Raw genomic sequence first — 17,613 nt, 5'->3', positions numbered from 1 at the left:
TGAAAAGTGTTTTGGTGAAGTTTTTAAGTCACATGTCCTTTAAAAACTCTCAGAAAGTGCAGCAAAACCGTGATAAAAATGCCTATGTGTTTTTGCTGTGTTTTTGGGGTGGGTCAGTGTAAAAGTAGCCTAATAGAGATTTCCTCATTAAAAACTACTTTGTTTCTCTTCACTAAAATGCTGCGCACACTGTGTGCATGGAGTCTGACAAATATTTTGCTGATAGTTTTTGGTTATATAATACAATCAGGGGCGGACTGACAACTCATGGGCCCCCGGGCAATAGGGGATCATGGGGCCCCTGTGTCCTTGCCCAAACAAAAAAGCCTATGAAAAAAGGTACCAGGGGCATCTCATGGGGCCCCCTACTGGTCAGTCCGCCCCTGAATACAATCTAATGTTGATGTTTTTATTAAAAACTGACTGGTTTGTCTCTTGTTCAAAATGTAACCAATTAAAATTGTAGGAGAAGAATGTCAGAACTGAGAGTGGGTAAATGCTGACCGTGGCTCCTCCTGTTCCAAATGCAGTCTGCCAAAAGTGCTTAATGTGGTTGTAAAGGCAGAAGGTTTTTTTTTTCTACCACATTGTACAGGGAAGCAGGTAAGTATGATATGTTTGTTATTTTTTCAAAAATAAACATTTTACCTTTAGTGATTTTAAAGATATTTAAAAAATAAATAAATATTCTCTATTAAGTAATTGATTTTATATATGTGTGTATATATATATATATATAAAGTATATACACCCCCTTTAAATGTAGATTTTTTGGCTGCAAAACTGCATGCAGTCATTCATTTCCAATGTGCAGCTTAACAGAAAAATAAACAGCCTTCTGCTGAGAGAATCCTAAAAAATCCCCCATTTCTATATGTTCCCAAAAAGCAACACAGTACTGTCAATGATAATTTTATTTTTATTAACAGGAAAATTTCAGGACAAGCTCTTGGGGTATACGATTCAAGCAGTACTGTGTATACTTGCACTTGCAAGATTGCCACCACCCAATCACCTTTAAGACCCAATCACCCAATAAGCTTTAACAGACAATGATTAAAAACAACAAAAATGAAAATCAAGAGCTATACCATGCATATTTTTAAGATGCATATTTTGCATATTTTTGCCTATTTTTAACATGATACTACTAATAAAGGGTCCTTAATCATTTCTTGAAGGGGATTATGTACTGAAAGAAAATACACAGAGGAAGAAAAAAAGAGAAATGGGAAAGAGGAGGGAGAAAATTGTGCACACTGCAGCCAACATTTTACAGCTCATTCATAAAATGTAATTTGTGGAGTCTGCAGTGCCCAAAGGAGTTCTCTCTGCTTAGAGCACCATAGAGAACTCCTGGACTGGAGGAAAGTTAGTCATGTGACTTTTTTCCCCTGACTTCCATTTATTTCTGTTGTGCTTTGAACTCCAAAGCCAGCTAAGAGCAATACACATTTATGAAACACACCACTGAGCTTTATAATTGTGCTCTTTTTTTTGTTTGGCCATAATGCTGCTTTTTAAATGTATCCCCCAATGGCCAATTACTAGGCCTTGAGAATAGTCTTTTTGCTGTCACAACAATGGTAAAGTGAGAAATGTTCCAGGATGACAAAACTGATGGAGATAAATATACACTCCCTTAGACATTAGATCCTCTTCCAGTCTGTATGAAAATTGCCACATTAGGAGGCTGACACTAATTCTCTCTGTAATCCTAATACTTCTCCCTAACCATCCTTTTGTGTCCTAACATTAACCCACCTTTTAACACTAACATACCCTGTAGCTGCAACCGTTATAGCCACTTCACACCAATTTTGGTGCGGGAAATGAGTTCCCTTGTTAGATGCATGTGGATGTCATTAATTGTTAATAGTACCCCAAACATGTTCCAGCCACCAAGTCGGACCAGAGTACCATGTGTTTTGCTGTGGGGCACTTATAAAAGTCACACCTGCTGTAGTTTCTTGAGCATTCATGTGATTTGGCAGCCCATTGAAATATATAGGCTGTCATAAAATCTCCTTGTAACCCTGACACTAACCATCACTACAATGTCTGCCTTAACCCACCCTTGCTATCCTTGCTTCTCTATGTTTGGGGCAATGCAATTAGGAAAAAGGTTGTTTCCTCTTACCTGGTCCCCATGACCCCAATCATGGGAAACCCAGAGTTTCCACCTGGGATGGACTGTAATGGCAGGTATCAAACCCTTCCCCTATCCAACAAGCAATTGGCTCTACTGGGTTGAAACTCTTGTGGGAAATCATGGCCCATCCCCCTTATGCCAGGGACAGCGGCTATGCTACTTTCAACTCCAACACTTTTATGACAAGCACAAAGCTGTAGGACTTTATAGGGACCTGACCCCATTTGAGGATTTCTGTTTATCTGACATACACCGCATCCAAACTATATGCTTTCTTACTAGAGTGCCTTCCCTATTCATGCATTTTATGTCTTAGACTGGGAGCCAGAACTGGGACATGTCCTTCCTGTAGAAGCCTGGGATGACGTTTTTTTATTCCCTTTAAACTAACCATGGACTCTCAGAAACAAGAAAGGAACTTTAAAATACTGACTGGGTGGTACAACAGTCTGGTCATGTAACACAAGATTAACCCGTCAACACCAGACCAATGTTGGAGATGCAGAGAGCCAGGTGGTATGCATCTCCATGTGTGATGGTCTTGTCCTAGGATCTTGGAGGGCTATTTTCCAGTTAAATCATCTCATGAAGGTAGAACATGGTAGCCCTCCTGTCTATGATCCCACGGTCCATAAAAAATATCAAGAAGGGAGTGTTTCTAATCTTGACAGGCCATGCTTTGATCGCCAGGCACTGGAAATAGTACCTACACTCCGGGAATGGGTGACTGAGCTAAATTTCATTATGAGGATGAAGGAGCTACTTGCTGATGCCAATGAAAACTTCACCAAATTCAAGGACCTGTTGTTCACCTTAAGTCTTAACTTTCCTCAGATAATGAGGCACTCTGACCCCTTTTAATGGCCTAACTAGGTTAACCCTCTTGTCGGACACATCTTTCCTCCCCTTTTCCTCTCTCTCCTTTCCAGTCCTCCCTCTCTTCCCCTCATCTTTCCTTTCCTCTCAAATGGTTTTTGAAAAATGGTCTTCATCGAAGACTAACACTAGGCCGCTTTTGGCACATTGTCACTTTGGAGATACACATCTTCCACTGTCTATCTAGAGCCTGAGAAGGTATCGGCATGGCTTCTCTTCCCTATATCTATCTTGAATTACGTACTGATGCCAACCAAGTGATTGCTTGAGCCTGACACCTGTAGGATTTTTTTCTATGTTTCAGTTCATCTCCCCTAATGTTCATACATCTTTTACATTACTAATGGAAAATTGTAACTACCTTTTATTTTGACATGGATGCCAAAGCTGTTTGTCTTCTATTGCTTACGTGTCCCAACTTTATTAAAATGTTATTCTTTAAAAAAAAATCCCTGTAATACAAATCTTCCCTGTAACACTCAAATTAACCCTCCATGTTACCCCAAAACTAACCCTCCCTGTAAGTCTACTGTGACCGTCTTTGCAATCCTAACACTAATCCATCATGTTATCTTAACAGTAGCCCTCACGCTGACCTTCCCTGTAACCCTAATATTAACTTGTACCCCTAATTCCTTATCAGTTATTACCTAAACTTCATCCCCTTCATATCCACTTTTATTTTGCTGGTATCCTCTGTGTGGAAAGACAATCCTTCTTATTCAAAAAAGATGCCAGGTATCAAAGTCCCAATTGCCAGAATCCTAGTGAATCTACAGAATCTACTAAGTATGTCAAATCTAAAATGCCAGAATCTACTGTATTATTTCTGGAACTGAATTTTAAAAGATCCAAATAAACTATTTGATTTGTCCCCCTAAAGTGCACCTTTTACTAAACCTCCCCCCCACTCCACTATTTACACAATCATGAATATTTGCAGTATTTTTACTACAGATTAGAAGACAATGCTGGTCTCCATGGACTAGGAAGTATGTTTTTTTATATCATGCAAGGAAGTAATTGGAGCAGTGAGTTATAGTTTTTGGTGAACATGTGGAAGTTCCTCTTTAAAGACAAGCCTATCAGCAGGCTGGTAAACAGCACCCAAAGCATTAAACATATAATTTGCATCCAGAGCTTGACAACATATGGAGACGTTGTTCTTTCATAGTGGTTGTTGGCTTTCCCCTGGAAATAGAAATTATAGTTAGTTCCTATGTTCTTTACAAGAAAAAAATTTTTGTTAGCTGGAATGAATGTATATGGTATTGTGACTTGGAAATTAAAGTGTCAAACAAACATAGAATTATATACTTTGTTATATGCAATATCAACAAATACACTCACCGGCCACTTTATCAGTTACATCTGTTCAATTGCTTGGTAACACAAACTGCTAATCAGCCAATCACATGGCAGCAACACAATGCATATAGGCATCTAGATGTGGTGAAGACGACTTGCTGAAGTTCAAACTTAGTAGCAGAATGGGGAAGAAAGGGGATTTAAGTGACTTTAAATGCGGCATGGTTGCTGGTGCCAGATGGGCTGGTCTGAGTATTTCAAAAACTGCTGATCTACTAGGATTTTCATGCACAACCATCTCTAGGGTTTGCAGAGAATGGTCCGAAAAATAAAAAATATCCAGTGAGCGGCAGTTGTGTGGACGAAAAATGCCTTGTTGATGTCAGAGGTCAGAGGAGAATGGGCAGACTGGTTGCTGTGTCATTCAGATGGTAGGGTCAGAATTTGGTGTAAAGCATGGATCCATCCTGCCTTGTATCAACGGTTCAGGCTGGTGGTGGTGGTGTAATGGTGTGGGGGATATTTTCTTGGCACTAGCAAGCTGTACCTAGTAAAGTGGCTGGTGAGTGTACATTTAAAGTGTACCTCCACTTTTGTGGAAAATATAGGAAATAAACAAAAATATATACTATACAATTACTGTGTAAGACATTGGGGTTGATTTGCTAAAGGCAAATAGATTGTTCACTTTGCATGTAGATGAGGGGAAGCTCTGTTGGCTTCCAATCATGTGCAAGCAAAATGCTGTTTTTTTATTCTCCTTGCATGTGATTTTGTATTCTTTGCAAAGTGAAGCTTTGCCCTATTTACTAAGCTCTAGAGCAGGGTTTACCAACTAGGGTTCCTCAAGACCTTGCTAGGTGTTCTCAGATAAGTTCCCACTGACACCATTGATCTTTTTAGTTATCTGTAAGACGGAAATTCTTTCCAATGACCACAAATATCACTGGCCACTGACTATCACACTAATGTATCATGTGTTCACAAACAAACATAAAGTCCCCTCCACATCATTATCAAAAGACTTAAGAAGATATAAAAATCATTAGAAAGAATATTTATAAATATTGTAGTAGTTAGTTTGTATTTTTTTTTTTTGCAACATTGTTTATATTTTGGTTTGGATTGTTTTGTGTGTTAGCATTCAGCTTTGTACATGTGGGAGATATTGGTTTCACAGTCCTCATATATTGACACATTGTGCGAGGTTACTATAATACGGGAGCTGAGTGCCGTTTCACATTTATGCGGATTGGATGCGGTTTGAACTGCATCCAATCCACATGACGTGAAATACAGCGACATTGCTTCCTATGGTGTTCACATTACATCCGATGCACTGGCATTGTGGATTCAGTGAGGATTGAAAAAGAGTCCTGTCCAAATTCTGAGCAGTGCGGTCCAGTTCAGGTACAGATTACAGGCATTGACTTCTATGGGGGTCGTTTCTAAATCGCACATGTCATCAGCTGTAAACAGGATAAAATCCTGACCTGAACCTGATCTAAACCTGTACTGAATCTGATCTAAACCTGACCTGAACCTCTGAACAACTACTATATTAATTAGCTGTAAAACCTGAGCTACAATCCGCACTGCATATGTGTGAATCGGCACTGAGGGGAAGATTTCGATTTTATGAATTGGTATACAGTATATGAATTTTTATTGGGAGGGTTTACACAGCTAATGATTGCTACCATAATGCCATGCAGATTGCGCATACTTCTATACAGCCTTGATAAATTACTGCCACAGTACTTTTCAGCAGCTTTTCTGGTTTTGGAAAAAAAAAAAGATGTATACCCAACAGAAAACCACATGAACCCAGTGGAAACTAGGCATGCGCAGAACGAAAAAAAAATGTTTGATTTTGATTCATTATTTAAATCAATGTGCTTAGTTAAATTTGTTTAATTCATTTTTGGAGTTTGTTTAGTTTCATTTAATTTATTCATTTTCAAATCTGAATGGAAAAGTATCAAATTGGAATTTGAATTCGAATTTATTCTATTCAAATTTTGAATTTCAGAAAACAGTTATATTTTCTATTTTGTTCTATTCTATTGTCATTTCTATTATTTTCTATTCCATTCTATTCTTTTTTATTCCATTCTATTTTTTTCTATTCAAATTTATTCTATTTGAAACTAAATTTATTCTTTGAAATTTGAATTTTGGAAGATGGTTATTTTTTTCTATTTTATTCTATTATTTTGCTTTATATTTTCTATTCTATTCTTTTATATTCTTTTTTCTATTCTATTATTTTATATTCTATTCAAATTTGAATTTATTCTGTTAGAAATATGAATTTTGGAAGACAGTTAAATTCAGTTTTTATTCTAGTCTATTCTTTTGAATTTTTTTCTTTTTTATTACTTTATTTTCTATTCTATTTTATTCTATTCTATTATTTTATATTCTATTCTATTATTTTATATTTCATTCCTTTTTTTCTATTCTATGTTATTCTATTTTTGTTTTCAAATTCAAATTTGAATTCGATTTGAATTTGATACAAATTTTGGATGAATTTTGTTTCATTATTTCAGATTAGATTAAATTTGTTACTATTGTAATTTGTGAATTTCCGAATAACAAAAAATTTGGAAAAATTTTGATTTGGAACAAAATGAACAGCACACGTCTAGTGGAAACACAGAAGCAGATGGTACCTTTGGTGGGAAATTAATGCAGGATCCAGCACTGCAAGTCAAGAATACTAATCAGATAGCCAACGTACCAATAACGTCTTTATGCTAAAGCAAAATAAAGTATCATACCTGATAAAGGACGGATACATTCCTCCAGTAATGGAGCAGATTCATAAACCTTACTGCAGATCTAAATGGAGGAAGAAGGAGATTTTAAGACTTTTAAACAGTTCACCTTCACTCAAACATTTGCTGTACAACAAAAACATTAGCGTTAGTATGCTGTAGCAGTCCATGAGAGCACAGTGGGGCTTTGATCTGCATTCCTTGGTCCCTCAAGTGTTCCGGACAGTGAACCCAAAGAAGCTGTACTACTGGGACTGGTGAGAGGGCATTGTTACCATTGACCTGTTGTTGCTAGCAGAGACTGAGCACATATGGACTGGACATCTAACTAGCAGCCTTTATTACTGCATTCAGACTTTAATGGACTGTCCTCACATGCACCACTGTAAAGATTGGGCCCTAATGATAGCCAGCTGAAGAACCAGGGCAGAGGACTGTCCCCTCAGATAGCCACACATACAGTTGTGTTCAAAATAATAGCAGTCGGACATCACTAACCTGATCAATCACTGTTTTTGGTAGAAATGATATTTCTACATGGCAAATAATTTACTAGCAGGTGTAGTAGAGTAATAGAAATCCAACAGACCCAACAGTCATGACATGCATGCTGCTGATTCTGTGTAATTGAATCACTAATTGAAAGGGGCATGTTCAAAATAATAGCAGTGTGGAGTTCTATTAGTGATGTCATTCATTCCTTGAAAAACAGGTGGCAATTATTGCCCTTATTAAAGGAAAGAAGGCAGCAAATGTTGTACATGCTGGTTTCAGTGCATGTCTCTCTGAAATTCTGAGGAAAATGGGTCATTCCAGACATTGTCCAGAAGAACAGCGTACCTTGATTAAAAAGTTGATTGGAGAGGGGAAAACATATAAAGAAGTGCAGAAAATGATAGGCTACTCAGCTAAAATGATCGCAAATGCTTTAAAATGGCAACCAAAACCTGAAAGATGTGGAAAAAAGCGAAAAACTACCATTCAAATGGATAGAGGAATAGCCAAAATGGCAAGGACTCAGCCAACAATCCGCTCCAGGAAGATCAAAGAAGGTGTAAAGTTCCCTGTGAGTACTGTTACAATTAGAAGACGCCTATGTGAAGCCAAGCTATCTGCAAGAAGCCCCCGCAAAGTCCCACTGTTGAAAAAAAGACATGTGCTGAAGAGGTTACAATTTGCCAAAGAGCACATTGACTGGCCTAAAGAGAAATGGCGTAACATTTTGTGGACTGATGAAAGTACGATTGTTCTTTTTGGGTCTAGTGGCCGGAGACAGTTTGTCAGATGACCCCCAAACACTGAATTCAAGCCACAGTACACTGTGAAGACAGTGAAGCATGATGGTGCAAGCATCATGATATGGGGATATGGATCAGTTTGAATACATCAGAATACTTGAAGAGGTCATGCTGCCTTATGCTGAAGAGGAAATGCCCTTGAAATGGGTGTTCCAACAAGACAACGACCCCAAACACACAGTAAACGTGCAACATCTTGGTTCCAGACCAACAAGATTGACGTTATGGAGTGGCCAGCCCAATCCCCGATCTTAATCCAATAGAAAACTTGTGGGGTGACATCAAAACTGCAGTTTCTGAGGCAAAACCAAGAAATAGAGAAGAACTGTGGAATGTAGTCCAATCATCCTGGGCTGGAATACCTGTTCACAGGTGCCAGAAGTTGGCTGACTCCATGCAACACAGATGTACAGTAGTTCTCAGAAACAGTGCTTATACAACTAAATATTCATTAAGTGATTCAAAGGAAAGCAAAATCTTCAAACATTTTTCAGTTTATATAGTGAATGTTTGAGTTTGTAAAGAAGAATACAAAAACTGCTATTTTTTTTAAGTCTAATATTCACTTTTCTTCAATTTTTTTAGAGGAACAACACAAATTTGATATATTTTTCTTCATGTTTTGATTTGGAATAGCATATGTAGTGTTCCCAATGCATTTGTGTGTATGGAAATAAAAGCTATTAGAAGGATTTTGAGCTTTATTCACTTTTTTCAACACACTGCTATTATTTTGAACACAACTGTAAGTGCCCCACAAGAACTTCACTTGCTGTTCATAAATAGGTCATTTTACACTACTGTTGCACTATGGGCTTGTATGTTTGATTTAATATGGTAATCGAGAGTATATGAAGAATCATTGAGGAGAGGAGCAGAGTGAAGTATTGAAAGCACATATCGATGTATGCAGGGTAAGGTGCATGCCTACAGGAGAAGGGAAGAGCATGTGAATTTGTTTGCACACTGGAGGTGGATGGTGCATGGTTCCACTTCAGTCAAGAGTTTAATATATATTGATAGGGAGTCATATGGACATTTTCACCCTGTGAGGGTAAGAGTAATTAGTGTGGATAACGGTGGATACTATTCACGAAGTGTTTCAAATTTACACGGTTTTTGTTATGCATAGTTGGTACACGGGTGTATCACGTATGATGTTATGTTTGGAATTACTACTATGTGGCGGAACCAGTCTGCCTGGGCTTCCTCTGGCGAAGCGATGCAGCATCCATGGCACAGTCTCAGCTAATGGTCCTCTTTTCCGGCAAGTCTTCCAGCGCTCTGCCAAGGTGGGTATTAAAGATCAAAGACAATCCTTCCCAGATATCCCAAACCACTGTCGGAACTTCGTGTAGGGTGAATGAATGCATCGCTTTATTGAACACAACTCAAATTATACAGTACATATCGGCAGTAATCCCTGCCCCCTCCACCCCCACCAGAATGTCTAAAGTCTGGTTCCCCACCCATACCCAAAACTCTACGGTACAATACAGCAGTAATCAGCACAGTATGAAATCTGGATAAGTGAAAGGCTACAAGTCCCCATTACCCAAGCAAACTGCAGAATGCCTGTCTACATAAGAGCTGCTAAACATACAGTTGTGCTCAAAAGTTTACATAGCCTAGCAGAAATTGTGAAATTTTGGCATTGATATTGAAAATATGACTGATCATGCCAAATAATGCTCTTTTATTGAAGGATGATAATCATATGAAGCCATTTATTATCAAATAGTTCTTTGGCTCCTTTTTAAATCCTAATGATAACAGAAATCACCCAAATGGCCATGATGAAAAGTTTACATACCCTGGAATGTTTGGCCTTGGTACAGACACACACGGTGACACACAGGTTAAAATGCCAATTAGAGGTTAATGTCCCACATCTGTGGCTTTTTAAATTGCAATTAGTATCAGTGTATAAATAGTCATTGAGTTTGGTAGCTCTTACGTGGAAGCACTGACTAGGTTAGATACTGAGCCATGGAATCAGAAAAGAACTGTCAAAAGTCATGCGTAACAAAGTAATGGAACTTTATAAAGATGGAAAAGGATATAAAAAGATGTCCAAAGCCTTGAATATGCCAATCAGTACTGTTAAATCACCTGTTAAGAAGTGGAAAGTTTGGGGATCTCTTGATACCAAGCCAAGGTCAGGTAAACCAAGAAAGATTGCAGCCATAACTGACAGAAGAATTGTCCGGGATTCAAAGAAAAACCCACAGGCAACCTCAAAAGAAATACAGGCTGCTCTGGAAAAAGATGGTGTGTTTGTTTTTAAGGAGTACAATACGGTTACACTTGAACAAAAATGAGCTGTTTGGCCGAGGTGCCCGAAGCTTTTACTGCACCAATGCCACAAAAAAGCCCAGTTACAATATGCCTGACAACACCTTGACATGCTTAACCAGACCTTTTGAAAATTTGGATTTTTTTTTACCAATCAATGCCTAATGATGCTTGCTTACATGTGAGCACAACCATACTTTAAATAATTGTTGTGATTGTGGTTTTACACTATGTGGGGCGTTCTTTCTTTGCATGTTTTCCACTGTGAGTCCAAGCCTTATCCTGAGTAGTTTAGCTACTCTAATTAAGGTCCATTGTTTGGAAGACCCTTATCTGCTCTTTTGGTGATCTGGAGGAGGATTCAAGTGTCCGTTTTTCTGGATTTTTTAACAAAGCGTGATTGACCACTCTAAACAAGGGATCATGCCTTTCTGGTAAGCCTTCTGTAGTAGCGGTTGGTGACACAACAACTGTCCTTGGATTTCTTTTGTTTCATCACAGACTCAGGGACTTTTCTTTCATTTTTGGATGGACTATTTTTTTACACACTTTTCACTGTTTTCTTATGATTATTTGTCACTTTTTATTTAAGCGCTGCACTCTTATGTATTTAAAGATTATTATCATTGCAGTAACTTGTCCTCCCATGTGTTTTTAACTTATTGCAGATTTTTGAGAAATAGTTTAAAAGTACCTCGTCCTCTATGGATTTCCTGAGAGATTTATCAGCTCGTGTCCTGAAAATATTTTTCAGCCATCTATAATTATAAAACATAAAACAAAAAGAGCAAATTAGAACAAAGTCACTTTTTATTGCCTTTCATAAATTGTAAATAATATGGGAGAACCAAACATAGAATAGATTTGCAGGAAGAGATTAGGCTAGATCATTCCCCTGCAAGTTACAATCCAGAGCAACCATTCTCAACCATAGTTCCTTTGACTGACTAATCTCTCAATTGATGGTACCTGCATATATCGCATAGTTAGCATCAGGATGGCAATTACCTTTTTAGCTATCTGTAAAAGTGACATTCTGTGGAAATTGTTCCCACTGACCCCTGGTGAATTGGGGTTATTAGGGGTACCCCAAGACTTGGAAATTATTTCCAGGGTTCCTCTGGGATAAAAAGATTGAAATTGGGGTAAGAAAAAAATATGTTTTTTGTTTGTAAACCCTGCCAACACCTCAATAAAAATCTATCTGGTAAAAAAAAAGGTTGAGAAAGGCTGCTCTAGAGGATCAACATTGTATGAATATTCCATGTAGACCATCCTGAGTACCTACTGACACCCTTTGTTTCCTCCACTTGATTCTTGATTCTGAACATTGTACCATATATTGATATGAGTAAGAAATTAGTCTGGTGATCAGTAACGACTATTTATAAATATACAAATTGTAATTTGTCCCCATTTTAAATCTGCTTTTTTATAATAAAAGCAAAATAGATCCCAGGAGTAATAATTAGAAAGACACCAAAAAGTCATTTTCTGTTACTGTAGAAGGCTGACAGGAGTAGTGACAGTGGGAGTGATTTTGTTAAGCGAGTGATTGCTGGGTGTAATATCCCCTAAGCTTGCTCAGTTTGCAATCTTTGCCCTGGGAGCTGGATGACCTTGTCCTGGCACTGTGTCTGATTTATAAAACACAAGTCTCAGTTTTAATGTAGCATTTGTGCTGGATAGTTTGGGCTCGCTCCAGGCATATCTGTCCTCAGTCTATCCAATATTATATATGTGCTCCAACTTTGAAGACTCTCAAAATGTATAGAGTTAAGACTGCCATACACTGAGGTGCCATGACGTGGCCTCTGCAGCCTACACATATATTTGCAAAAGTAACCCCCTTGTTTTAATGTGAACTGTTAGACATGGTTATTTCAGTTTGTTTCAGGCTGGCTGGGAATTTTCGTTTGTTGTTTTTTGACTAGTTTGGAGCACTCCCCTCAGCTCTGTGCTGTGGACCATAACAGAAGTTGGCATCTGCATAAGTTGCCTTTCTGAAGGTGGTTATAGCGGTGGCCAGATAGAATGAATCTTTGCACTGCAACTCAGTCAGGACGTTATCCTCATCATGTTGCACAGAATATGACAGCACAGCAGGCCCCATTCCCTTTACACACTTGGTGGTTACCCCAGGAAGCATGTAGGAAAGGTGCTGCATGACAGATGCCCCCATCCCAACAAGTTGAACTACCTCATTAATGGTAAGAAGTAAACACAGCAATCACCTAATTGCTGTTTTCCTCTGGCACTAAGGGAACTTTGCAGAGGACTATGTGTCCTCTGCATTGGACTCCCAGTGGTCAAACTGGGGGGATACAGAGCTTTCCTGAAATATTGGCAGCCATTGGACCCTGCTGGGTTATTCTGGTGCATCATGCATTGTAGGGAGTAGAATTAGTGTAGTGAGAGGTATGTAAAGAGCAGGGACAACTTTGGGAGTAACTCTGGATGCTTCTTGGAGTTTTGGGACACTTTTATCAAGCCTGCTTTTGAATTGGTGCAAACTTGCGCCCTATATTGACAGCACAGCACCTTATCTGGAAGCCTAAGGGGACCTGTTTAAGAAACAATACTCAAGCATGATGCACATCTACGTTTTGCATATTTATACATCCTTTCTGATGAACAGTCTAAACATGTACTTTGAGATTAACACCATATTGTTATACTGTTTATTATTAATTACATTAACCAGAAATTTCTTATGTTCTTTACTTAACTGGCAGGAGAGGATCCCTTTGGAGATACCTTGTTGTTCAGATGAGGACTATTTTTGTGTCATTTAATTTGTTAATCAGCTCCTTTTTCTGTGTTTTATGTTATAGCAGATGCTAGCATCTGCCATGTGGTCATTGCATATATAGTGACTTGAAAAAGTATTCATATCCCTTGAAATTTCTCCACATTTTGGACACGTTACAACCACAAACGTAAATGCATTTTGTTGGGATTTTATGTGATGGACCAACACAAAGTGGCACATAATTGTGAAGTGGATGGAAAATGATAAATGGTTTTCAAAATTTTTTAGAAATAAATATCTGAAAAGTGTGGCATGCATTTGTATTCAGCCCCCTTTACTCTGATATCCCTAACTAAAATGTAGTGGAACCAATTGCCTTCAGAAATCACATAATTAGTAAATAGAGTCCACCTGTGTGTAATCTCAGTATAAATACAGCTGGAACAAACAGCATCATGAAGGCCAAGAAACACACCAGACAGGTCAGGGATAAAGTTGGGGAGAAGTTTAAAGCAGCGTTAGGTTATAAAAATATCCCAAGCATTGAACATCTCATGGAGCACTGAATATGGCATAACTGCAAACCTACCAAGACATGGCTGTCCACCTAAACTGACAGGCCAGACAAGGAGAGCATTAATCAGAGAAGCAGCCAAGAGACTCATGGTAACTCAGAGATCCACAGGGCAACTATTAGTAGTGCACTCTACAAATCTGGCCTTTATGGAAGAGTGGCAAAAAGAAAGCCATGGTTGAAACAAAGTCCTAAGAAGTCCTGTTTCCAGTTTGCGAGAAGCCATGTGAGGGACACAGATGAGACCAAAATTGAATTTTTTGGCCTAAAAGCAAAGTGCTATGTGTGGCGGAAAACTAACACTGCACATCACCCTGAACACACCATCCCCACCGTGAAACATGGTGGTGGCAGCATAATGTTGTGGGTATTCTTTTCTTCAGCAGGAACAGGGAAGCTGGTTAGAGTTGATGGGAAGATGGATGGAGCCAAATACAGGGCAATCTTTGAAGAAAACCTGTTAAGAGTTTGCAAAAGACTTGAGACTGGGGCAGAGGTTCACCTTCCAGCAGGACAACGACCCTAAACATACAGCCAGAGCTACAATGCAATGGTTTAGATCAGAGCACCAATTGACAAGACTTGAAAATTGCTGTTCACAGACACTCTCCATCCAATCTGACAGAGTTTGAGCTATTTTGCAAACAAGAATGGGAAAACATTTCACTCTCTAGACGTGCAAAATTGGTAGAGACATCCCCAAAAAGACTTGCCTCTATAACTGCAGTGAAAGATGGTTCTAAAAAGTATTGACTAAGGGAGAGTGAATACAAAAGCACACCACACTTTTCAGATATTTATTTGTGAAAAAATTTGAAAACCATTTATCATTTTCCTTCCACTTCACAATTATGTACCATTTTGTGTTGGTCCATCACATAAAATCCCAATAAAATACATTTATGTTTTTGGGTGTAACATGACAAAAATTGGAAAATTTCAAGGGGTATGAATACTTTTTCAAGGCACTGTATCCCCCTCAGATTTTTTGACCTCTCAGGCTCTATGGTATTTACAAACCACAACTGTTTCTATGGTCATTTTTTTCTGGTTTAATGTTTGTTGGTTTTGAATTTTCATCCTTTCATTTATTGCCTTCTCACACCAGGGGTCAGATAACATTCAGGTGGTTGGCTTTGAAGGAATTTAAAGTCTATTGTGCTGATGTGATATTTGTACAGGAAATACATTTTCTTTTGTATACCCTTCAGGTATACAAATTGCTATTTTGATTAAAAATGCCTGCCTTTAAAGGGTATCTCACCCAATTTAGATCCTCAGGAGAGATTCAGCTCTTTGGATTGCAGACTTGTGGATACCCCCCTCACTTTATTGAATGTATATGTACCTAATTCTGGACAAATTGAATTCCTATATCCAGGGCTTTTTTCTCAGACAATAGGTGCAGGAACTTCCCTTTTTTTAGTCCCCCCTTGTTTCCACCCCCTACCCTCCTCTGCCTACTGTCCCTTGTTTCGACCCCCTACCCACCTTCCAGTACTGCCCCTTTTAGAGAAAACAGAACCAAGTATAATTTTGGGATGCTAAATAATTTGTATGGAATGTGTTAATTTTAAAAAGAAAAGTAGTAAAATATATCCCCTTCAGTGAGCAACAATAGATACCCCAGCAACAATAGACAACACCCCCAGAACAATAGATCCCTCACACAACAATAACCCCCCCCCATCAACAATGAAGCCCACACCAGCAACAATAGATCCCCCAACAATAGATCCCACTCCAGCAACAATAGATCCCTTGCAGCAACAATAGGCCCCACCCCAGCAACAACAGACACCCCCACAGCAACAATATACCACCCACAACAAAATGTCACCCCAGAAACAAAAGATCCACCCCAGCAGCGGCAGATTTCCCAGCAACCAGCAACCTCTCCATCAACAGTAGATCCCTATCAGCAACATAAGACCCCCCAGCAGCAATATTCCACCACCAGCAACAATAGACCTTTACACAAAAAGAGATCCCCACCAGTGACAATAGATCCCCCATCAGCCAGCATCAATAGACCCTCCAGCACACCCCACACTCCTTGCCAATACATACATACATTCAGTGCTGGAGGTGCTGGAACTGCATTCCTTCGCGTTCCCGCTGAAAAAAAAGCCCTGCCTATAGTGGGATAACACTTAAATATGATTATGTCACCCCGTAGACATAGGAAGGCCCTTGTATGGGGAACTCAATCATCCCAGTTTTTTAAAACCTCCATCTCTTTTTTGAAAATAGATGAGGGAACATAGTCTGATTCCTGGAGGGTCAAACACCCCCTGTAGAAAACAATTAACCTTCCTTTCATCATCACATAATACGTTTTTCAGGTTAGATTACTTTTTGGTGTCTGCACCTTTACTGTACTGCATGGTTGGCTCTAACATTAATCCAAGAACGTGGTCAGACCAGGCTAGGGGCGGACTGACAACTCATGGGGCCCCCGGGCAATAGGGGATCATTGGGCCCCTGTGTCCTTGCCCAAACTCAAAAAAGCCTATGAAAAAGGTACCAGGGGCATCTCATGGGGCCCCCTACTGACCCTGGGCCCCCGGGCAGTGCCCGAGTTTCCAAATGGTCAGTCTGCCCCTGGACCATGCTACTGTTGTCTTAGACTTAGCTCTTGCTGCGAAACCATCTATAACATGTCACCTCTACTTATAGTATAACCTTAAAGATCTGGACATGAAAACGTTGAAAAATCTCTTCTTTGGACAAAACAAAAATTCTATGAGTATGCAAACAAACCTCATAGGATGCTAGCCAATAGATTGAAAGCCCAGTCCATGCCTGATTATGTCTATCAATCTAATGGCATGGCAACATATTGCCCAAATATGATAGACAAAGCTTTTGGGGATTACTATAGTAAAGGATACAATGGTCTGCCTCTGGATAGTCAACCCCCTCTTTCAGCAGGATAAATTTGATACTTTTCCCCTGAGCTCCCTAAGCTATCGGCGGCTGATTTAGCATCCCTAAACAGGTACATCTACCCCCTCATAAATCCCCATGGCCAGACAGTCTGCCCAACTTGTACTATAAACAGTATCTGCCTGTGTTAGCCATTTATTAGGTTTTCTTTTTTTTTTTTAAGTCCGCAAACGTGCAAACTACAATGAAAAAACCCGTAAGTGAATCACAAAAAAAGTGCAAGTGCAAAACACCACACGAAAAAGTGCACTTAGGGGTGTGCTTGTGTCCTACCGCTAAAGGGGCTTGGACCGCTTACCCTGATCCCCCGGGGGACAAAGCTCCTGACGGGGACAAGGTTCCCAATTGGTCCTCCTGGCCAAAAGGCCTGGTGGACCACCGTTCCTTGTGTCCAGCCGAAGCCGGACACTCATTAGGTTTCTATAGTTCATTATAAGGGGAAACACCTTGTCAGGCTACCACAGAGGACTAATTTATCCCCATTATGAACTCCAGGTAGATATCTTGGGGAGACTGGCATACCTTATTGGATGCCAAAATCTTTTGAGATTTGGGTGGCCCTCTTGGCACAGAAGTGCCTGAAATAGCAATGTCTAGGTCATCCAGGCAGTGTGGGAGTAGGTGAC

At 39.3% G+C, this 17,613-nt stretch overlaps 1 protein-coding gene across 1 annotated transcript in view; it reads right to left on the bottom strand.

Moving 5' to 3' along the window:
- Window positions 1–899: 899 nt before the first annotated feature.
- Window positions 900–17,613, bottom strand: part of LOC149465839 (lipopolysaccharide-binding protein-like) — a 68,080-nt gene continuing 51,366 nt past the window's right edge. The window contains exons 5-7 of the mRNA XM_089673375.1: window positions 11,407–11,470; window positions 7,123–7,183; window positions 900–4,219 (exon numbers count right to left, since the gene is read on the bottom strand). Coding sequence (XP_089529501.1) covers window positions 4,197–4,219; window positions 7,123–7,183; window positions 11,407–11,470 — 148 coding nt within the window. The 3' untranslated portion in view covers window positions 900–4,196. The remainder of the gene's footprint in view (window positions 4,220–7,122; window positions 7,184–11,406; window positions 11,471–17,613) is intronic.

Source organism: Staurois parvus, unplaced genomic scaffold, assembly GCF_062004578.1.
Source record: "Staurois parvus isolate SC_StPar_1 unplaced genomic scaffold, SC_StPar_1.0 ptg000137l, whole genome shotgun sequence".
Lineage (NCBI taxonomy): Eukaryota > Metazoa > Chordata > Amphibia > Anura > Ranidae > Staurois > Staurois parvus.
This window is presented reverse-complemented; position numbering and strand designations above follow the sequence as displayed.